Here is a 23070-nt window from a genome sequence, read left to right as displayed (position 1 = left end):
CAGGCTACCCAGAGAACCTGCAGATGCTCCATCCCAGGAGGTGTTCAAGGACAGGGTTAACGGAGCTCTGAGCAACCTAGTCTAATAAAGGGTATCCCTGCCTGTGACAAGGGGGTTGGAACTAGATGATCTTTAAGGTTCCCACCCAAAGCATTCTGTGAGTCTATGACATTCTTACGTGTGTGTATATATATATATATATATATATATATATATATATATATATGTATATTTATATGTACACTACATACACACGTGGCATATAAATATAGTACCTTTGTAAATCCTGAGAGAAAGAGGAAGCTGTGCAGGTAAGTGTGAGCTGCTGTAGAGCAAATAAACCGAGAGCAGTTCTTCCTGACACTGCTGTGCTACTGCGCAAGCAAACCCAAATGTAACATACAAGGCTTTGTAGTACATCCACTGGCAGACTTCCTGGGGAATGTATTTATATAGCTAATGCATATGCACACATTTAAAATATGTTGATACAAAATATATCACTATGCCCATCTGCATATTTACTACTTTCTAAGAGTCTGCCAGGGAAAGGAGTAGGAAAGATTTTTTAAAATTTTTTTTTAAAACAAACTATGCAGAAATATTTACATCGAGTGGTAAATTCTGCTCCCAGATTTGCCAAGTACGTGGAAGAGTAACTCTCACTTTACTAGACTGGCTGGGTTTATAGTTGCACAGCCAAGGATAGATTTTTCTCTTGCATTTGATTTGAAGGGTAACTTGACAAGCTAAGTTTGGGATGCTATGATTAGAATGTAAGTAGCTGTAAAGAAAATTGTAGTAGATTGGTCGGCATGTTAGTTCATTTTTGTCTTACTGGCTAGCATGCTGTAAATATTTTTTTTCACTTCTCTTAATACAGATATAAAATCTCATCTTCTGATGGCATGGTAGTTACCAGAACTAGGAAGAGTCTGAATTTTTTATACTTCCATTATGGCAGTTTTTCATTGCCATCAGGTGAGAAAATAGTCACTATGTTGACATGTCATAATGTCCTCAGAGGACAGTATTACCAGTGAGAACTTTATGGCATACTCAGGGGACTGAATTAAGATGAAGTTAATTCTATATGCTCTAGTTCTCCAATATGCACTGCAGCTCCCTCACTGTGTAGGAGTGGAGCAGTTCAGTGGTCCATACTTCCAGAGCTCCACTGTGCTTTGTGATTGCTCATTACAGGATCTCATATTCAAGCTGGCCCTGCACAGGCATAATGAAGTTAAGTATATGCTTAAGGTTTGGCTGGAACAGACCCCCAGTTTGTCTTTCTTCAAGGGAGGAGCACTGACCCTATTTTGCAAGCAGATTAATATGAGGTCACATTTCCAGTGATGGCTGTAAGAGAAATCTCAAAACCAGTAAGGGCTAAAAGTTTATTTGCCTTAAGGAGCCATAATTGAAGTGAAATTGTCTCCCAGACTGACTGAACTATTAATTGCCTGTGGATCTGGGCCACCTCCAGACTGTCCTTCTCTGCCTGGTACTGGGAGGGCCAGTAGACCCCTGGGAAAATTTTCAGATTTGGCTATAGCATGTGACCCAGCATTTTGGGAAATCACAGAATCACAGAATAGTTACAGTTGGAAGGGACCTTTGGAGATCACCTAGTCCAATTCTCCTGCTAAGGCAGGGTCACCTAGAGCAAGTTACACAGGAACGTGTCCAGGTGGATTTGGACTGTCTCCAGAGGGAGACTCCTTGGGCAGCCTATTCTAGTGCTCTGCTACCCCCAATGTAAAGGAAGTTTATGGGACATAAGTCTGCCAAGTCAATCTCTAACCCAGCCCTCTATGTCCAACGGGAAGTCTCCCTTTTTCCACCCTTCCTCTCTTACTTCCAAATTCTGGGATTCCCAACCTCAGCACTTAAAACTGAGACATTCAGTAACTGTGTCTTCTCTGTGTCTTCTGTAACCAGGACATGCATCTGATTCAGCAGCAGCCCCACATTTTCCCAAGTTTTCCTTTTGCTGCTGATGTACTTTAGAAGCTTTTTGTTGTCCTTCATATCCCTTGCCAGACTTAATTCCCTAAAGGCTTTGGCCTTCTTTGTCACATCCCCCCATATTCTGACTGTTCCTTCAGTCCTCCTGCACAGCCAGTTTCTTTCTCCACATCCCAGAATCTGTATGAGATTTATTAGAAGCTCGCTGTTCATCCAAAGGGGTCTCCTGCCCGCTTTGCTTGGTTTCTTGCTCACGGTGATACATTGGTCTTGAGCTTGGAAAAAGTGATGCTTGAATATTGACCAGCTCTCTTGGACTCCTTTTCTTCTAGAGCCCTTCCTTTTACATCGTTGTACTCAAATCTGGGGAACTGTGGGGAACATTGCAGGTGGCATAGAGCCAGAGCAGGAGCATGGAGGTAGAGGTTCATGATCCTTTCCTTGCTGACAATACTGTACTTACAGTGTTGCTTTCCATATCAGAGAAAGCTGACTCGTAGCCAGAAGGCCAAACATGTCCAGCCTCTTAGACAGGGAGTCTTTTCCTGAGTGAAAAAAATCAGACTCTCCAAGTTTGCCTTTTCTGGTTTCTTGAGACCCACCATCTTTTGATTGACAAAGACAGGAAAAAATGCAACACTTCAGAAAGAGAAACGAAAGAGAAACAGAAGAGAAACAGTAAAGTTTTGTGTTGACAAACTGCAAAGAGTATTGCAGGCTTTTTATCTCTTACTTGAGTTAAGCCCCACCTGTGAAAAATCTTACAGTGCTCCCAAACTGGTGTCCTGCACTGGGTGGAAAGCTGTACACCTGGTTTTGGGAGCACAGACTTGGAGCAAGTGGAAGTTTGTTTTATCCACAGGGCTCCTGCTTATTTCAGTCATAACTCAGGAGTCGGGGATTAGCTCTAGACCATTTGACATACTTCAGCAAGACACCATGAAATTCTGCTAGGCAACCAGAGGCTTTCCACCTTCACATGGATCAATGGGGAATAAGAAAGAACAGGGCTTTACATGATTTTTTTTTGTGCCAGTCTTCAACTCCTTCAAGACCCACTGTCTTGTCTTCCTTGGCTTGATACTTTTGACCAACAGAAGGCATCTCATGACTAATGACTGCACCGAGTTTTTGCACCAAGTCTTTCTGAAAGCCACATGCTATCTGGTCCACATTAAGCTGACACTAAGAGCAAGATTTTGACAGGGCAACTTTTCACTGTGGTGATGGCTCACCTTTTACTTCCAGGTTCTTACAAAGTATGACCTGACACCTTAGCGCAGTAGCCAAAAGGGGGTTGTGCCCACTGCGGTCCGAACCTTCTATCCCAAAGGGCATAGAAGTCCAGTGCCTGTCTGGATTCCCCTTGGAGCGAGGGAACATCTGTCTGATCCAGCCCCCAACAAGCCAGGCACCCTCAGCCTCCTTAACTTACCTGACAGAAGTCTGAAGCCGTGATGTCCATGTGTTTCACGACAGCTTTGTGGTCCCAGGACCAAACGTGGTCATCAGTGATCTGGTGAGCATCAAAAGGCCACATCTGCATGGTGGAACAGCAGAACACTACAGGGCACATGCTGCCCAGCGCTGCTGGAGCAGAGGGGTGGCAGATGTGTTTTCTCCTCTCTTCAGGTTTTGAAGAGTCCTCGAAAATCCATGGGCAGCACAGTGGTAGGATAAACATCGCAGTACCTGGCCCCTTTGGCCCTATGTCAGGCTCCCATGCTCTGGAATCACAGGTATAAAGCTATGCTGGCTCTTCCAGGCTCTCCAGGGTGCCCTGGGGAATGGTCAATATTCTGGAGTTGCAGAGCTGACAGTCTATTGCTTGGGAGCACTTACTAATCCATCTCGTTTCAAAAAGGATGGCACTGCACATGGTGGCAGGTTTATCTTATTACAATTTTCCTTTTGAATGCAACAAGGATTGACATTGTGAAAGCAGAGTTAGCCTGTCTTCTCTCCCAAGTGAAGATAAATGGCATCATAAAAATCAGACACCATGTATCATATATGTTATAAATAATATCTAGTATTGAGGTAATAACTTAATTTTAAAGACACACATACACACAAATCCATATATCTACATCTCTCTCTTCTGTCATATTTCATCATCTTGCTAATTAAAAGGAGCCTGCTATACTATTTTTAGCCCTGCAGCCTCAGCCTAGCTGTTTAAACCACTGTAGTTTCCCATCTGCTTTAGAAATTATTTAATAATCAGATAGACAGAAGCTTAGTTCTCATAAGCTGAGATGATCCTTCAGGGCCAAGTGTAGAAGGAAAATATATTTTAATGAGTACATTTAGGGGAACTACTGCTGCTTTTTGTCTCACAAAGGAAGCCACCAAGTCTCTGCCTAACTTGCACTGGTAGCCATTTGCATTTAATAAAGGAGGAAATAGGAGGGGGGTCCTTTGTTGCATCTTGAGCATTATCTCTGAAAGCAGCAATGGTTACTTCAGCAATATCAGGGATTAAACCTATGGATACCAGCCTCAGCAGGTAACTTAGATAAGTCTGGGCCATCATACCCAAACTTGAATTCAACCTTTCCTAAAATGGCTATATTCCAGGGAAGGAATTTTCCGTGGAAGAAAACAGGTGTTAAAATTTCTGACTCAGTGCCGAGACCTGGATTTTATTCCCCACTGATATTTCTTTAAGAAAAAAAGGCACACCCACATGTACCACTTTTTAGAGGATAAGAGTTCTCAGTCTTTGTGCTTTAAAGGACAAGAGAGTGACCAGAGAGGCGAACTATTCTTTAGGCAGAATTTTTACAAATTCTGGCTGAACTGACAGATGTGGGACACTGTTACACATTACGTTTCCTGGACTGGAAAAGGTATTTACCTGAAGAAGGCAAAGAATCTCTTATGTAAATTCAATGCAGTGTTGAAAGAAAATAAGGTGAAGGATGAGATGGTCTTTATTTGAGCTGTGTTGGAAGTAGACTGTAGATTAAGGATGTAAGAATAAAGGTTTTCAAATGACCCTTCTTCAGAGAATCCTGGACACCTGGACATTTTGGATGGAACATTTTGTACAGCTCATCAATGAAGACTGAAGACTGTCTCAGTTCCCAGGCACAGGTTAATCACTGAATCGACAGACTGGCCCAGCTTCATTAACCATAGCATAGGCAGAAGGAGAAGCTGGGAAGCAGGAGCTGCTGTCATCCTTGTGTTAGCAGCACCAGTCTAGTGATTTTGTATTTTCACCCAGAAGCATTGTAGGCAAAGTCCCATGTGACATCCTTAATGGCTGTGGAGCCAGTGCTCCACCCGGGTTTCTCATGCAAGGATAACTTTTTCAGAAACCAGAATGACTGGAAGTCTTGTATTCAATGTATTTATCATGCTCAGCGCCCAAGATGCTTTCTGTCTGTAGCCTAAAATGCACTCCTCCTCCTTGCAGTGATGCAAACTAACATTATCATGGTAGCATTTCCTTTGCCTTAGTTTTCTGGTATCTTTTGGTAATTTTATATTGAACAATTCTTGTTTCAGGATGTAAATGCATCCCAGTTCAGTGCCCAGAGAAATCCACAGTTGCATATTTAATTTCAGTTCCATATGTATCTGCTCTCTTGTGTTATATAGCTGTGAAAGCTTTAGTTTCTACCCTGATTGCCTGGCTGTCCCTTCCTTGATGTTCTCAGCTGTCTCCCAGCTCCATGTTGTCACTTTTGTTTTTCCCTGCTGCTGCTTCCCCATCTTCCTGACCCTGAGCTTCATCCCTTGGCCACTGCTACTCATGCTCTTTTTTATGTCTTCTTGGTTTGTGTACTGTTGGATCAGAGTCCAAGTCAAACTCAGTCCTCTTCTTAATTCATGAGTTTGGTGTCACACATGTGAAATGTGTTGATGGAATCTTATCTTTCTCAGGTGAACTGTGTGATGTTTTGCACAGCTGTGTCACTGTGATGTATTATAAATAGTAACCATGAAAGCAGTGAAGAAGGTGTAAGGCTGGAGAAGGAATTGCTGTCCAGTGTCATTTTTTAACTAGTTCCTTGATAATCTCATAAAGCTGTCATATATTTACCACTTTTACCACTTTTTCACTTTCCCAGCTCTACCAGCTTGCATCAATAGATCACAGCATTTGAGAATATGGAAAGTATTCACAACCTCCAATAATGGCAGAGGTTTAAGCCATTATTGGTAGAGAAGAGTGGTTGAAAAAGTGCAAAGTACAAAAAGATGATACACTGACATACTGGTGAAGTGGCTATCAGAATAGACAGCAATAAGGGAAAGGATACAGGAGTGGATTCCAAAGTTTTTTAGATTTGTCATCGAGAAAAGACATCTGGGAAATGGGTTATTTTTATCTTTGGAAGGTATTTTACTTTAAAAGAAAATGTGCTCACTTGACTACCCCAATCATTACACTGACTTGTGCTGAGAAAAGGAACTTGCATTACTGAGGTGGTGGGCAGCATCAGAATGTACCCAAAGCGCAAAGGGGCTGCAGCCCGTGTTTGCAGCCTGCCCTGTGATTGCTCCCTTGGTGTGACAGCCAGCCAGTGTGCACAGCTGGGGCTGCAGAGGGCCGGATGCATGGCCTGCATGGTGCATGCCCTGACTCACCACTTCAGGCAGGAATGTACCACACCTGCTCTGGGTATCGTCATGGTACCTTACCCGGTTTGGTCGGGGGTAAGTTGCATGTGTCACCTGTATGCTGCACAGTCTGCTCTACATACAGGGGCTCCTTTAAGGGGTAAGTATTCTTTGTTTCTAGTTGATGAGTTATCCTTCACTTCCTAAAAGCACTGCTGTGTGGTGCTGCTGCCACGGGATGGCAGCTTCCTTTTGCCTCTGCAAGGGCAAAGTGAGTGAGTGATCTTTGTGCATACCATTTGTGAAAGTGCTTGGGGACCCTTCTGGATGAAAGGCACTATACAAACACACCCACTATTAATTTGCTGTATTTTATTTGAGCCACACACAAACCCTGGAAGACAAAAGCTGGTACCTTCTCGCTACAGACAGATATAGCTGCAGATACTAAACCATGACCTTAGCAAGGTGTTTGGGAGGGAGGGTGTGCTTAGCCCCTGCTGTGATTTCAGCCAAGTTTATTTTGATACTCCAGAGAGATTTGATATTTCAATGGTGCATCCATTTTCCTCTGTACAAGACATTTACATATCTGGTTCCCAGTCCTGCTGAAAGCTGTCAAACAAACTGAGTCCTTTGCACAGAATCACACCCCACCCCAGAGGCAGATGAGCAACATTCAGTTATGGCAGTTCTGAGGTGGCTTGAAAAAGCAGTCTGCTACACCATTGTGTACTGGCTGCAGTGATCCATCTGCTTCTCTGTCTTTCTCGGTTTGTGTCAAAGGGAGGAAAACATGCTGAATTTGCAGTCCATAGACAGCTTCAACCAGTGCCAAAACTGGTTCACTCTCAGCTATAAGGAGCCCAGACTGTACCACAAAAGAAGAGGATCTTACTTGTGATGCTCATGGGATGGTAGAGGAGGGCTGCAGCTGTACTAGGAGTGGGTGAATACACAGATCCTGGTTTGTGCCATATGCAGTGGTGTACTGGGTTTTCTCCAAGCAAACTGCAATGCCTCATTTAAGAAGTGTAAGAAATCCTCACAACTTAAAATGGGAATAGATGGTACTGGTTTTAATTGGACTGAAGCTCTGAACTGTTCCCTTAGGAGATATGAGCTAGAAGAGCAAAAAAGCCATATCAAATGTGGGGATGTAACCCATAGTGGTCCTGCCCCTGTGATGGGCAGGAATGGGAAGAAGCTTGACTTAACTTGTCAGTCAAGCCTTAGAAGAGGAGTGGGGCCCACTCTGCAGGAATTTGGGGGTAACTTATGAGACTGTGCTGGCAAGAACAGGTGAGCATTCCACATGCTGGGAGCATCTGGCCCCACCTTACCTTCTACAGCCACTTTGCAGCTCCTGTTTTCAGTTTGTATCAGTGTGTAATTGGTGGTATTGTCCACCACATCTTGTGTGTTAATTTATGTTACTTATGTTCATAGTTTATATGTCTGTGTTTATTTTGTGTTGAACTAAGTTATTTTCCAGTATTGTTTATGGTTTTAATTCAGTTCCTTATTTAACTTCATTAATTTATGTTATGCTTATCTTATGTTGACAGTGTATATCTTAATGAAAAATCTAATAAAAAGAATATTTTTTAAATGGCACAAAAATAAAGCTTCCCCAAGCTCTGCATTGTAATATAACATTGAATACTAAACAGTGCTGGCAGTGCTAGGGCCATGACAATCTCCTCAGAAGTAAAATTTGGTTGCAGGATGTTGTCTGCCCACTGCCAAATTTTTTGTAGTATGTTAGCTAACAGATCGGAAAACTGAGCATTGCCTGTGATGATGTGAAAAACCTCAGATTCAAGATGATGGAAGGAGAATTATCTCACCTCCACTGGAGATGCAGACCAGCCCCAGTTCTCTGCAAAGGGGGATGGGGCAACAGTGCTCCCCAGGGGATGACTTTCTTTCCAGGAAGGTGATGCTTCTGGCTGGAGCAGATTGGGCAGCAGACTGGGAAAAGGAGAGCCCTGAGCGCAAATGAGGGGTAGAAAGCAAGAAGTGGGGCCAGTTGTAGCAAACAAAGCCCCAGGCTGGTGGGTGGAAATCGTGGAGGTGAGCAGTCAGCGTGAAAGCACTTTGGTCTGTACTGACATGGCAAAGGGGAGCCTGTGCTGCCATCTCTCCTCTCTCCCACTGCTGCCGCCACAAAGGTCATTATGGGATAAATCCTGCCTGGTGTTCAGGTAAGTTGTTGACAACATGCATAGGAGCTCTGGCTTGTGCATGCTGGGGTGGGGAATGTCTGCATGCTGAATTGCGCTGTGCTGGGCAGAGCATGCCGACATTGTGTAAAGCCATGGGTACTGGACAGAACAAAACTTTCCATTTAAAAATATTTTTTAAAGTTCCCACTCTTTGCTTCTCTCCCAACTGTGCAAAGTGCTAGTTTTGGCAGATAAAAGCAAGCAGCAAGATGGAAACTCTGCTGGCTCATATAGTAGGTTTAAAATGAATGCTGTCCCTTTTTTGCATCAAATCCCAGACACCCTTTTTTTCCTTCTTACTTGGCTTCTTGGCTATGTTTAATTGCTGAATTTTGCTTCATTAAAATAATTGCTGATTGCATTTTACACTTCAGCTTAGTAGCTACTCAGCAAAAGCTCAGCCACTGAAGATGCTAACCATCTCCTGTGACCTGCAGGTTAATCTTTATTTCAGTGGGCCTCAGTGAGCCCTGATGGTCTACAAGTGCTGAGATGCAATCCTCTGGTGGACACGTAGCCAAGCAGTTAGGATGGCCACATACTTGGAAGTCATATTCTAGGGGACAGTTTCATTAGGTTTATTAAGAATTCCCTGATTTTTTTTCCTTAGGACACTCCAGATTCAGATTTTACACTGTCTTTAAGAAATGGCTCCTGTCATGGTGGTGTTCAAGGGCAAAAAAAACCCAAAACCAGATTCATTCAGCAGTGTAGAGAGAACTGGATGGACGTTACCTTTACTAGATGCAGTGAAGGTCCATGTCATCCTTGCCTGTAAGCTGTGGAGCAGCTCAATTGCTTGCAGGACATGAGAGAGAAGGAAGCCTTCCTGCATCCAAGACAACATACAACATATGCCATACAACATATGCCCTACTGCTTGTGCTGTGCTGTTTCAGTGACAACAATCTGGGCTTTTAATTATTGTAAGCCTAATTAGTAGTGACAAATATTTTGGGACTGGAGGACTGGGGATTTCTTTATAGACTTTAGACCCTATGTAAAAAGTTCACTCCTTAAGTCCACTCTAATCTTGCCTTAGGTTATTCAGCATATACATGTGGCACAGTAAAAGAAACCCTGAAGTGTGCTGAGCTTGAGAGGGTACACTTTCCAAACCCCCTGCCAGCCTGGCTTAGATGAAATTTCTCTTGGAAATACAGCAGTTGTTGACATTCTCTTCCAGTGGGGAAAGGAGAGGTAGAGACAGCCACTGGTTTCATGCTAAACAAAGATGCATGGAAGGAAAATATAATTTATTTTGGTCGAACCTTTTTAAAAAAATTAGGTGTTGCTTTGCCAAACTTTCACATCATAATAATCAGAAACATCCTTGCTCTGTCAGATATATCCCCAAGGGAATTCCACCCATTCCACATGGTAGATGAGACCCAACATGCTCTCCTGGACCTGAACTTTTTTGGCATGTGTTGTACCCAATTAAAAACTATTTCAGCCACCTCCAGCCTCTCAGAGCAGCCTTTCACCTGACTGACTCAGGCCCTCACACTGTGCAGCCTCAGGGTAGGGTTGTGGGATCACAAAGAATGCAGGGGTGCATCTCACCTCTGCTGTCTCATGGTGGACACAGGCCACCCTCTTGGTTACCCAGACACCTCTTTTCTGGACACTAAGCAATGACACTAAAGCATGCTGTCGCCATCCTGGACTCTTTGGCTACAGACACCCTCTTGGCAAGCAGGGGCAGGCAGGTTTGGATGGACTGGCTGAGGGTCCTGGGGAGAGTGCTGGCTGCCTGCAGAGTGACCTGCTGCCCCATTCCAAAGAAGCCATAGTATGTGCTGCATTTAGGCTTTTCTCAGTCAGCTGATGCAAACCTTTTGTGTCTCCTGATGGGCTTTGTGCCTTAGAAGCCCTGCAGGGCTAAACCTGAAACAGAGATACCATGGGCCAGCCCCTCAAGTGGAGTAAATCAGCAGCACTTCTGTGAAAACAACTGAGTCATGTTGATTTATATCAGCAGGTGGATTGCAGATCCCATCCAGCTTTTCCACCTGCTATACACTGTCTTACTCCCTTCTTGTTCATTTTAGTAATAGGAAAGAGATACCAGTTTTCCTAATGAAATGCAGTTTTTTCCTGATCCTCTTTTATTTTAATGAGGAGTTCTAAGATGAGAAAATCCTAAACCAAACAGCTGCATCCCACCCAAGCCCAGCCTGCAGATATCCGGATCACTCAGACCCTTGCTGTGAGGCTGACACTTGGCCCTGCATTGGGTTGAAACAAAATCCCCTACATCAGTATACCTCTAGTTGGGGGCTGAACATTACAGCACTTTTGCTTGTAGCCAAAAATGTCACAGCATTAATCCCTTTATGCAATTTCAGGGATCCTTTTGCCATCCGTCCTAACACAGAGGTGAACACAACAGCCGAGCAGACAACATTGCTGCCTGCTTCTTGTGGTCTTAAAACAGAGCTTCTTGCACCCATCTGTTTGCATGTCCCTGCCCATGAGGCCGTTCCCTGGCGCAGTTATCCTCCCAGACAGACGGGGCTTTGCACTGAGGACTCATCCCAGCCTGCAGGCGGGAAGTTTGCTGCAGTTCCCAGGGTAACGCCTCTCCCATGAGATGGGGGAGTTGCAGATGGAGGCCACTGCTTTTCCCCGCAACGAGACACAGTTTCCACTGGGAAACCCAAGAGAAGAGTTTCACTCTGTGCAAGTCACGGCCATTGGCTCCATTTCCAGCCCACCACCTTCTCCAGGGCAGCTGTCCCCCCTCCTCAGCCTGGCCCACCACCGCCATTTCTCCTTCCTGCTTTGAACACAGGAATGTTGAAATGGGGGATGTGGAACAGTGTTTGCTCCTCAGCCCTGCTGGAACCTGACGAAGGGAGCTGGCGTAGCCCCAAGGCACCTGCCTGTGAGAAGATAACAAGAGAAGCTGCCTGTCGCAGATGAGAGTCTGACTGAATAGGCATTATATAAACCAAGGATTATTTGTTTGTTTTTTTTTCCTAAGGAAGTACCCAAATATTGGTGGAAACTAACTTTTTTTTCTCCTAAACTCAGCCATGTTATTCTTCCAGGAATTAACATCCATATCTTTACCTTCTTCTTCCTACAAATAGGATTCAGAGACTGCTAATTCCTTAGCACTCTCTCTCTGGTATTCCTCAAGAGCCACAAAATGACACCCTGGTCTTAGCCCCCCAAGCCATGTTGCCCTGCAGAAGCCTTGGCCACCCCCTGGGGTAGCGCTGGGCCAAACTTTACAACAGTGTACTTAAAAATAGTGATAATCAAAAATGTGATTTATACTGCAAAAACCAAAAAATCAGACAACAACAGCAACAACAAAAAAAAAACAACCAAAAAACGTGTATCTTGAATGGTGTGTCTGCAGAACTCTGGGATGGAGCTGGCCATTCCCATGCTGAGCCCTGTGTGTGAGGCACAGAGCAATGGCTGTGGGCCTCTCCTGCCAGGCAGGACAATCAGCACGATGAGTGCTTCCCTCAGCCAGCAGCTGGTACACAGAACACAGACAGATTAGGCCATGTGTGCTCATGCAGCTGAACAAATTATTTGGTGAAAGTCACACATCTCAGTAATGAAATGCCACTTCTGAAGGCAACAGCTACACCCTCCTGGAACAGCCCTACATGGAAAGAGATTCTACATCAAAGGGAAGCGGGAGGTGTTTCTCTTTTCCTAGAGTGTTAACTTGTTTAAAAATATTTATTTCCAATAGCCTGCTGATTTTTACATTTCAAATTATTTTTCTACATTTTGTGTTTACTTATTTTCACTGAATAATCAATTTCTCTTGCTCTTTTGGTGGCTCTTTCTGTGAAACAGCAATCAGTAAGACTTCCTATTGCAAAGGAAATCTTGGCTAAATATAGTAATGAAGAGGAGGTTGTTTAAGAGCTGCTAGGTATTCTGCAGCTCTCTGGTATTCCCTGAATGTTTATTTCAAGCAAGACTTTTTTTTTTTTTTTCCTTTAAGAAAAACATCATTTTTAAAGAGGAAAGCTCACCAAAGAAATACACCAACTGGTGCAATACCTGAGATAGTTTTTCACTGTTATATCAGTAATTGCAAAGCCATCAGTATTCTGTCTGTAAATGGAGAACACTGGCTGCAGGTCCTTTGCTCCTGAAAGCAGGTGCTGCATGGTCTAAGTTAGGGAAGGAGTTCAGATATGCAGGTGACCTTCCTTCTTCCTAGGCCTTGGTCCTGCCAGTGGGAAAGCTCATGTGGATGACAGCAGGGCCTGAGCAGGGCTGCCACAGCCACACTCTTGCATTGACGACTTGGAGGATAGCACAGATAGGGCAGGGAGGCCAAGCAGGAGAGAACAGGCACCAACCCACGAGGCAAGTGACCAAGGAGTGTGCCAAGGTGAGTGACAGCAGGGCAGGAACAGGCTAAACTGTTTCTGAAATTACTTTTTTCCTAGACCTGCTCGTGGTGGATGCTGTGCAGCTGATACTGCTTCACAGACTGTGGGAGGGACATGCCAGTTTTCACAGCAGCCTTGGCTGTGCATCCCTCCCTAAGAGCTCTACCCCTGTGCTGGGCAGAGCTCTGCACCAGCAGGACAGCACTAGGCAGAACGAGTAGCAGTGAGTGTAGGACAGGGCTTTGCTTTTACCAGTTCCCATGAAACTGGAGAAAGGAAAGATCTTCACGAGACCCAGGGCACAGCCACTGGACATCATTAGGCACAACTCCTCCTTGCCAAACCACTTCCCTAGGGCAAAACTGCAGGCACATGAAATTCTAGAGGCAGGCTCACCCCACCTGCCTCCCTTGTCACGAGAGCCTTGTGCTCCACTCTGGGGGAAGGCCCCTGCCCCTCACTGCCAGAGAAACCATTCTAAGACATCACTTATACCTCTGGATCTCTTCTGTCTGTTTGTCCCTCCCTCCAGGGAAAGTCTCTGGCAAGCAAGCGCCTCACGGGCCTGATGCAGTCCTCCTGACAGCTCAAGCCGACCGCCCCGCGGGAGAGACAGCTGGGACCACTGCCGGGGACGGGGCATTTCAGGGAGAGCAGGTCCCTGCAGGGGAGACAGCCTGAGCAAGTGGAAGCGGAGAGCCACATGCCAGTGGAGCACCTCTCTTCACAGCTTACACCAACACTTCCCCGTCTGCATGGCTCCTTAAGGACCCTGAGCTCTGTGCAGGTACTTTGTTTCCAGCTGGGGTTTGGAGAACACTTCACCATACACAGGAGGTCAACAAGGCGAGGGCTTGCTGTCTCGTTATTTAAGAAAACAGACCCAACCACAGCTTGGAGAAAGAAGAGCTGAGAGAGATCAGTGTTTTTCCACATCTCTTTCCTCCCTGGCACAAACGTGACTGTAATAAGATGGCACCGCAATCTCACTTACTCTCTTTCATATGGCCGTCTGGATCCAATAAAATATCTGGATATTTTAGCTGGAAGCTGCTTCTCCTTCTCACAAAATCCCAAATGCATTTCGCCTGCAGATTCACTGACTTTAACTTGGTTTTTCTTTCCCATGTTTCTCCTCCTTTAAAGCAATGAAAAAAAGAGAAAGGCACTATTTTAAGTTCATCACTCATTGTCCTTCCAATAGCATGTAGCATGTCCAAAGATGATGCCAGATCCTCAGCTGAAGTCAGGAAAGCAGGAGTGGTTTTCATCACCTGAGGATCTTCCCCCTTGAGTCAGACTGATTCTGGTGCAAATCCTCTGACGTCGGCGGAATCGTTCTGCATGTGCGCGTCGTGCAAATGTGATCAGACTCTGCCTGATGCTCAAAAAGTCATGTTTGAGATGTGCAATGCACACGCAAGCATACACACACGCGCGCGCGCGCTCACACACACAGTATTTAAAGTGAGTTGGTTTGTATTTGATTTAGTTTTCTATTTATTTAAGATTTTGCATACCTAATCAATGATGGATATTTAAACTTTTCTCCAAGCAAACCAAACAGGACTCCAGCTCTCCAATCAGAGAGGGCCAAAATCCATTCGTTTGTGTCCAGGGAAAGACAACTCTGATGTGGGCAGGCGTCAAAATTCAGCCTACAGTGAGGAGGGAATTGATGGCATGAATGGGCAGGGCACAGGGTGCCAAGTGACACTCCCTACACAACAGCATACCCAGCTGTGATATCATGCTCAGATAACTGACCTTGCTGAAAAGCATCATTCTGAGAGTGAAATTGTACCATTGGAGGAAATGATCTTCCACTAAAACTCATCTGACCTGCGGCTCATGAATGCAACTGCAAAAGATGGCCCAGTAGCTTGTTTCAAGCTGTTGGAGGTATGGCGGTTAGGATGTGGACAGGACAGAAGTGACTTTATTATGAAATCCACTTATACTAGCTGAAGATAGGAAAATGGCCTGCATTCACACACAGTATACTATCTATATATAAAAACAATTTCAAGACTCAGCTGACTCACAAAATCTCCTATATTTTGTAAGCAGTTCAGATCTGAAGCATACATGAAACTAGACATTTCTTGGTCTTCTTCACTCATGCCAAGGCAAATTGGCTTTTTGTACAGGTGGTAGAAACTGCTATATGGCTGCAAGTCTGCATTCCTACCTAGGCAAAACCATCTAGCAAAGTAGACAGCTGGCTATCGACAACATTCACTTCTGAGGCAAGTATTATTCCAAGGCCTATGTACGCACAAAAACATGCCAGCATAGTTTCTGTGAGAAAAAGAACCTTCCTCTTTGCCCATGACAAGTTCTCATTCTGATATCTCTTTTCCTTCCTGCAGAAAAGTCCTAATATCCATTATGCCTAAGGTCCATTAACCTGCATGAATGTACAGTAGACTACTGAGTATGATATTTGTTCTTTACACATGCCTGTACCCTAAACAGCCTGCTCTCTGAGGCCTTCAGACCAAATTCATCCTACATATATATGACACACAAGTTCCAGGACTGCAAAACCATGAATGTCCCTGACATTCTTGTGGTCCCCTGCCTCTGAAGAAGACATTTGTCACCCTCCAAATTGTCACTCAGCTGTCCTTGCAGGAACTATTTGTCCTCGGTTGCCCACACAGCCAAAGGGTCCCCTTGGGAAATAGCAGGTCTTTGTGTAATAGGTTCAGATGTCCTTTCATGCATATGCATATGTGCCCCCTTGGTCATCCCTAGGAAAATGTGGAGATCTCTTCTCAGAGCCTTGTAGATGGTGTTTTTATCTCTGTCAAACCCTCCAGTGCCATGCATCACTGGAGCTCTGTAAATCAGCAGCTGCTCACACTCCAAGCTACTCTGCTGCCAGTGCTGCCCAGCCACAAGGCATTTCCCATGAGAGGTCTGTCTTGTGAACCCTCCAACTGGTCTGCAGAGCATTCCTGAGCAAGGTGTACACATAAAACATGAAACTGGTGTGTAGCAAGGAGCAGGGATAGTAAAGTGGTACATGTGGGTCTCTGCTTTGCAGTGAGTTCCTGACACTGGAGAGGTCGTCTCCTGGGGGAAGGATGGGGTAGCTCCACGGAGGTGCTCCTCAGGACCTGCAGCATGGGGACATGTGTGGGCAGGACTGGAGAGTGCTGGTGGGTGATGGGACAGGTGGAATTTGGATTATGGTCTGTGCAGGCAGCAGAAATGCCAGACTTTGACCTGGGGATGTGCTGCTGCTCCTATGAGCAACACACTCTGCTTTGTCTTTCAGCTTTTTTCCTGCAGGACGGTCATGTTGGCTGCCACAGTATTTTGCCTGTGGGGAATATTCCATGTTTGAACAGTTGAGCGCATGGAGGGAATTCTTACAGACATGGAGAGTATGCATATGGGCGTGCATCAGGGGGCCTGGATGCTGAACAGCTTGCCATTTAAATGCACACTCGTGCAAACTAATCTGCTCAGCAATGGCTAGCTGAGCGGACAGAGCTGTGTATCCTCTGGAGGGAAGAGAGCTCTGTTCCTCATTTCCTGACTAAATTTCTCCAAAACAAACATGAGAGTAGACAAGGCCTCCTCCTGGGAATACATATTAACTGTTCTTCACATGTCTTTTACTTCACATATGGTGACACTAACATGTAACTACTTCCACATGAACCACATCCCTGAATAATTGTTTTTTAATGACCTTGCTTATTCCAAATGATGCTACTTTTGTACACCCAGTGGTATCCCATTGAGCACTGCAAGCAGTAATCTGCTGCTTTCTAAGTGTCCGGTGTCTTCCAACTACCTCATCATGCTGAAGATGAGTTAGGAAATCAGCTTTCCACCTCTGTTTATGTTCTAAATGACATCAATTCAAGGAAAGACAGTCTGGAAAGCTTCTACAATGTCCAAGCTGTGCAAGATAGCTACAAAACTATCCATACTTACAGGGCTATGGCTGTGAAATATGGCTGTGCACTGTTATTTGGATAATAGAATATCCAGAGCACTCATGGCTATTGTGGCAAAACAGCAGCAGGACAAGCACTAGGAAAGGTTCAACAAGCCAGTGCAGACAGCGTTAGGCTGAAGCAAATGGATTCATGTACTCTCAGTATAATTCAGCACTAAGATCCCATAGAGTACTGTAATAAAATGGTAGCAGGGCAGCCATAAAAATGGCAGTAAGCTGACATAATAATACCAGAATAAATGTAGCAATAAGGTAACACAGGCCACTGCAGTAAAGTAGCATTTTGATAATGCAGCAATAACACACAACAGGATGCTGCAGTAAATTAGTTTGGGGAATAAGGCAGTAATAACAGTATGTGTGGACAAACAGTGGTACATTTGTACCAGGTACTGCAGCAATAAAGATAACACAAGATGTCCTAGTAATAAGTTACTACAGTAACAACAACATGATGCACTGTAAAGTTATATCAGGATGCTTCCATGCTGCAGTCAAATCCTACAAGAGGTGGTAGTGAGACAATGATGACAAAACATACCCCATTTCCAAATGCAGAACGTGAATAATTTTTCTGCACTGTAACCCAAATTCTGGAATAATCTCAGCAACACCAATCCTCTCATTCCTGCTTTCAAGGAAGCTGAGGCAAGAGTGTTCCCCCACCCAGACAATTATTCAAGTAGTCACAGACTGTGGTGAAGTTCTTTGTTTAGTCCTACTCAGGTGAAACCGTGGTGGTTTTGGTAAGTCCTTTGCCTTCGAAAGGATTTGGCTCTCTCATCTTCTGGCATGGGTGATGCTTTTAGCCTAAAATTATTTCTGGTTTGGGTGGGAGAAGGGGAACCCAGGTACAGAATATCTGACTGTACCAGTCTGTTTCCTAAAATGCACAAATAAATGGAGCATCCTGGAAAAGTCAAAGCAACAAGGACCAAATCTGTTCTGTCTGTCATGCAGTCATGCACACAAAAATATTCCTCCTGGAACCAGTGCAAGCCCTGGGTGCATCCATGGGCAGGACTTGGCCTAACCCTGTTCTCAGTGTCCCCAGCAAAGTGGCAGAAGCAGTGTGTCTCTCCTTTCCTGTTTTTCCATATTTTTTTTGAAACTCTAACCTCACCCTCTCTATGAAATGGTCTTGGAAAAAAATGCATTTGCCATAACACAATATGCAGTATCATGGGCAAGGAATAGGTCTGTCCAAGGAATTTGCTGTCTTTGTAATCTTCAGCGGAGGGGTAAAACATTCTGAAAAATAATCAGCAACCACTGTTATACTCAATAATCACCAGGAATAAGGGTTTAGTCAGAGCATCTACGTCAACAAGAGGACTTGAGTGGAGTGTGTGTGCCAGATAACAAGATGGTCTCCTGGGAAAAGGATGTAAATAGGGCACAACTGCAGAGTCTTAGCTAGCAAGAGCAGCTCACAGCTTCACAAGTCTCAACAGATACAAATTTTCTGCTACATCTTTCTGACCCTTTGCACAACAACTTTGCTATCTCTTTGTGTGACTTCTTCTGTCTCTAGGTGACTGCTCAGTTCAAGTTTGGAGCAGTGCTCTGATACACCTTGGCTTGGCTCTTGCCTTAAACTCCTTGGCTTGCTTTTATTGTGGTTTAATGATTAAGCAGGATTATTAAAGTAGAGCTCACAGTAGGGTAAGATAGGCTAGGTTATCATGATTATGTTGTTTAAGCTGTGAGCAATTTTGAGCTTCTCAGCACTGTTTATAACCTGAGACGGGGAACAAGCGACGTGGCTGCTCAGCAGAACAGTGAGCTGGTGAACAATACACTATCTTCATGCCCACACGTACTTTGAACTTACTGCTGAGGAGAAATGCTTTGTAGTGAGAAAAGTAATCTCACGGCAGGGGAGAGTCAGACCTGATCAACTTTTTCATGTGATACAGATTTTGCTTTGCCAGCCCCTAGCATCTGCAAAGCTTGCAGCTAAGAGCCAGCAACCTCCTAATCCTGCTGCTAAGCTTTGGAAACAAGTTTTTCAAAGGCTGTCTTTACACAGCAATGCTATTACTTGAAGGCTTTTAATGTGAATTTACGGCTATTGCCACAAGTGTCAGTGTAGTTGCCCTCTGTATTTGCAATAGGAAATTGTGGATTCACCCCACACAGAGGCTGGATGTTAGTGGGCAGAATTTAGAGATGTACCAGTGCCTTCCTGTCTGGGGACCCAGAAGATACGCTGAAACATCTCATCTGGCAGAGGACAGCTCTCTTGTGGGCAATGGATATTGCTATCTGTCTGCAGAGATACTAAATGGAGCTTCTTTCTCTCATCTTTGGGGACTTAAACCATGCCATCCTCACATAAATAGTAGGTGACAGCTAGCCCTGAGCAGCACCTTCTATAGGTGGACTAGGAAGTGGAGCAGTGTGGACTGGGATTTTTGGAGCGGTTGTTTCCTTTTGGATCCTCAACAATATTTCTCATGTCCATCCATGTGCAGGTTATTCCTGCTTCACAGCCCAGAACTGCAGGCATCTGGTTCTTGCCATGGTTCTTCATGAGACTCATGCCATGTGTATAAAGGCGCACCAGATTTTAAAAAAATCAAATGATGCTTTATACAATGCATCACTTCTCCTAAAAGCATCTGGGACCCTGGAATTTGCTCTTCGGGGATCATTTGGGGCCAAAGGAGACACTGTGGGATTTGCCTCTGCAAGGGAAAAATTCGGAAGGGTCTCCCGCCCCTGAGGTGTGACTGGAGGCAGCCAGAGCTGCTTCTCCACCAGGCCACGTCTGTTGCCAGCAGAGGGCAAGACCCGGGGAGGGTGGAGCGGGGCCGGGAGCAGTGGCCGTGGGTGGAGGGGCGCTCCGGAGGGCAGGTGGGCTCTGTGGATCCGTGCCGCACGTGGGGACACGGGCACCGTCCCGCGCTGCGGCCCCCGGACTGGAGGGGCAGCGGGACCGGGGCTGGACGGCGCTGCCGCCGAGCGTTTCTGACCTCGCACGGGCACGGAGCCGCTCGGGATTCGGGCCGGGGCCGCCAGCTGGCAGGGCCGGGCCGGGCCGGGCCGCAGCTGCGCCCGCCGCGGGAGGGACCGCGCCGGCCCCGGCGCTGCGGGAGCGCGGCCCGGCTGCTCCGCCCGCGGGCCTTAACCCTTCACGAGGCAGCTGATCGTATCCAGCCGCACGGACAATGCCCAGCCGCAGCAAGCACCGCAAACAAAGGCTGCGCGCCGAGCCTGGAAGCTCGGTCCCGTGCCAGGGGCTGCAAAAGGCACCTGGTTTGCTGCAGCGGGTGTCCGCGCTGCTCGGTGAGCGCATCCCGCACCCTCTGGCACCAGCACCCGAGGAGTGGCTCTGCTCCTCCCAAATAAGCCGGAAAGCCGCCCATCAGCTAGCTCGGGGCGCTGCTTCAGAGGAGGACAAGACCTGTGGCTCTCAGGTTTTGAAGGTCCCAGAGACGAGCAGTGTTAGCAACCCAAGCCCTCCTCACCAGCGAGGCCACCTGCAGAGCCAGGAGGTGTGACTGCCTGCGACCCTGCTCGAGGGTTGCGCTGCTTCCTAGACCTGCCTGGGACCCCCCACGGGGAGCTCAGAGCTGCCGGGCTGACATCCTTCAGAGCATCTCTGTTTTCTGTGCGCCATTTGTCTCTGCAGGATGTGTAACATTTGCTGGTTTTGCAGGAAGGCAGCAGTACAGGCCAGGGAAATCGTTACCTTCCTTAACTGGATCCCGTGCTTAGTGCACACAGAGTCCATTGTTAATATCTTGGGAGTCAGACTCGGAGAGTTGCAATGTGCAGTCCCTTGTCTTGCTTGACAGGCTTATTTGCTTTGTGCGTTTGCCTTCAAGCCATCCTGCAGCTCTGCTCATCAGAGCATCCGTGCTCTTCCACCCATCATGCTGCCAGCACACCACATCACCATTGCCCTGGATCTTCCCCACATCCCCTGGCTTCAGCATCTGTGGTTCTCAGCTGCCTTTCCTTAACTCTTGCTTTCCCCGACCTCCTCTTAGAGAGGCTGGTCTGTACAGCTCATGAAGGGATTGTCAAACTAATCTTTTCTTACAAAAGCTGGCTGAAGAATCAGTCTATTCACTAAAAGAAACACTTCTCAAGGGCTGCCATGTGAAAGGCTACTGAGCTCTGAAATCTAAAGTGGGGTGAGTGAGATGCATATGTGGTTCGGACTCACCCCTCTTTGAATCTCAACCCCACACTGCAACTGGGGCTGTGAGTTGAAGTGGCACATTCTGAGCTCAGGCACTGGCAGTACCTTGGCAAAAGCAAGTTTGTAGCATTTGCCTGCATCCTGTGTTCAAGGCTGCCTAGCTGTGCTGTCACCTCTGGGACATTTTATGTTTGTCTGTCAGTGCAGCTGCATATTTATTTATACAGACAGTAGCAGGGAAGGTCTCAAACCCTTCCCTCAGCTGATAGAAGTCTGATACCATGTTAGATCCTCTATGCTGGGGCACAGACAGATTTGGGGCATGGTCTGGACAAATCAAGCTAACTAGAGTTTTCCACAGTCTGAAGAAAGTTTGTCTTGCCAGTTTCTTCAACCAGTACATATACTCTCACATCCAACACATGGAAAAAAAATATTTCTGTGCTTAGTGTGATCTTTCTGTGCTTTGATCATCCACTGTGGGCCACGTGCAAGCCCTATCTTGTAACTAGACTTCTGAGCTTCTGCATGTGATGGATTTTGTATAGGTAATACCCTACCCAAAAATGCCTGTCCTCCTGTGATGACCTGCCTCTGGATAGAGAGGTACTCTGCCATGATGCTGAACTCCTTTCATGGACCTGCCTTCCGCTCTGCAAAACTGCCCTCACAGCTAGAGCTGGGCAGAGCTTAGCTGCCTTCTGCCATCCTTTAATTAGACACTTGTCAGAACTTTATGAAAAGCAGCACAGCAAACCACAGACTTCTAAAATGTGGAAGCAGTGTCGAGAGCAGTGTTAGGAAAAGAGGAAATGAAATTCATAGTGTGGGTTTTCTCTTTCCCACCTGGGGTATTATTGACCTGATGAATATGGTGGCAATTCTGCAGCATTCTAACGGTGATTTGGGGCTGGCCTTTCTTCTCATGTGCCAGGGCTTTGAGCTCTCTAATGCGTCACAGGAAAGATGTGCCTGGCTGCAGGTGGAGGGACCTGGATCAAGCATCCTTTCCTTGGCTCCCTGCCTGTCAGGGCATCACTGGAGCCCACTCTCATGGAACTTGGCCTTCTCTCCCTGACTTTCTCTTCTGACCCAGCAAGCAGTTCCCAGAAACAGTCAAGTCACTGTGTTAAGGTGATCCCGCCCTCACTGCCTCTTTGTTTCTGGGGAGTCTTATAAGCAAATCAGGTTGCAGAGTATACACAGAACACCAGAGTCTCTATGTCAAATGAAAGGACAGTCCAAATGGAGAGAGAGGGCAAGAGAGAAAGCTCTGTGTTTGCATTCATCTCTGACATGATGGATTCCCCCTTCCTGGAAGCAGCCTTGGCATAAATAAAGCCAGTACAGGCTTTTATGCAAGAACTCCCTTCACTACCAATAGTCCTGGAGTAATAGATAATAAAAGACCTGGCAGCTCATCTTGCACTACTCCCTTTAATCAGCAGGATTTTCCCTACTGAATATTCACTGAGGTTGCTTTATCTAGCACACCTCTGAAACCTCCACGGATGGGACCTTAGCAGATGCCCTCGGGAACACATTTTTCCATATTTGAAACATTTACTGCAAGGAAAAAAAAGAAGTCTGATATACAACATAAATTGTCATCTGTTGAGTAAGTTTAAAAACAGGGAGAGCCATCTGTAGGCCACAAATAGCAAAGGTGTTTAGCACAATAGATTTTTTTCCCTTCAGTATTTCCCTTAATGTATTTTTTGCAAAGTCTTGAATTTATTGCACTTTTTGTCAACATCCATTCCTCATCATGAAAACTGTAGATATTTGTGG

The 23070-nt window shown here is 45.8% G+C and overlaps 1 protein-coding gene across 3 annotated transcripts in view; it reads left to right on the top strand.

The window, feature by feature from the left end:
* Nucleotides 1-18044, top strand: part of RGS6 (regulator of G protein signaling 6) — a 257978-nt gene extending 239934 nt beyond the window's left edge. For all 3 annotated transcript variants that reach the window (XM_038136985.1, XM_038136984.1, XM_038136983.1), the window contains one exon: nt 13680-18044. In XM_038136985.1, coding sequence (XP_037992913.1) covers nt 13680-13730 — 51 coding nt within the window. In that variant the 3' untranslated portion in view covers nt 13731-18044. The remainder of the gene's footprint in view (nt 1-13679) is intronic.
* The last annotated feature ends 5026 nt before the right edge of the window (nt 18045-23070 follow it).

The sequence above is a fragment of the Motacilla alba genome, chromosome 5 (assembly GCF_015832195.1).
Source record: "Motacilla alba alba isolate MOTALB_02 chromosome 5, Motacilla_alba_V1.0_pri, whole genome shotgun sequence".
Taxonomy (NCBI): Eukaryota; Metazoa; Chordata; class Aves; order Passeriformes; family Motacillidae; genus Motacilla; species Motacilla alba.
Note: the sequence above shows the minus strand (reverse complement) of the source record. Positions and strands in the feature narration are given on the sequence as shown.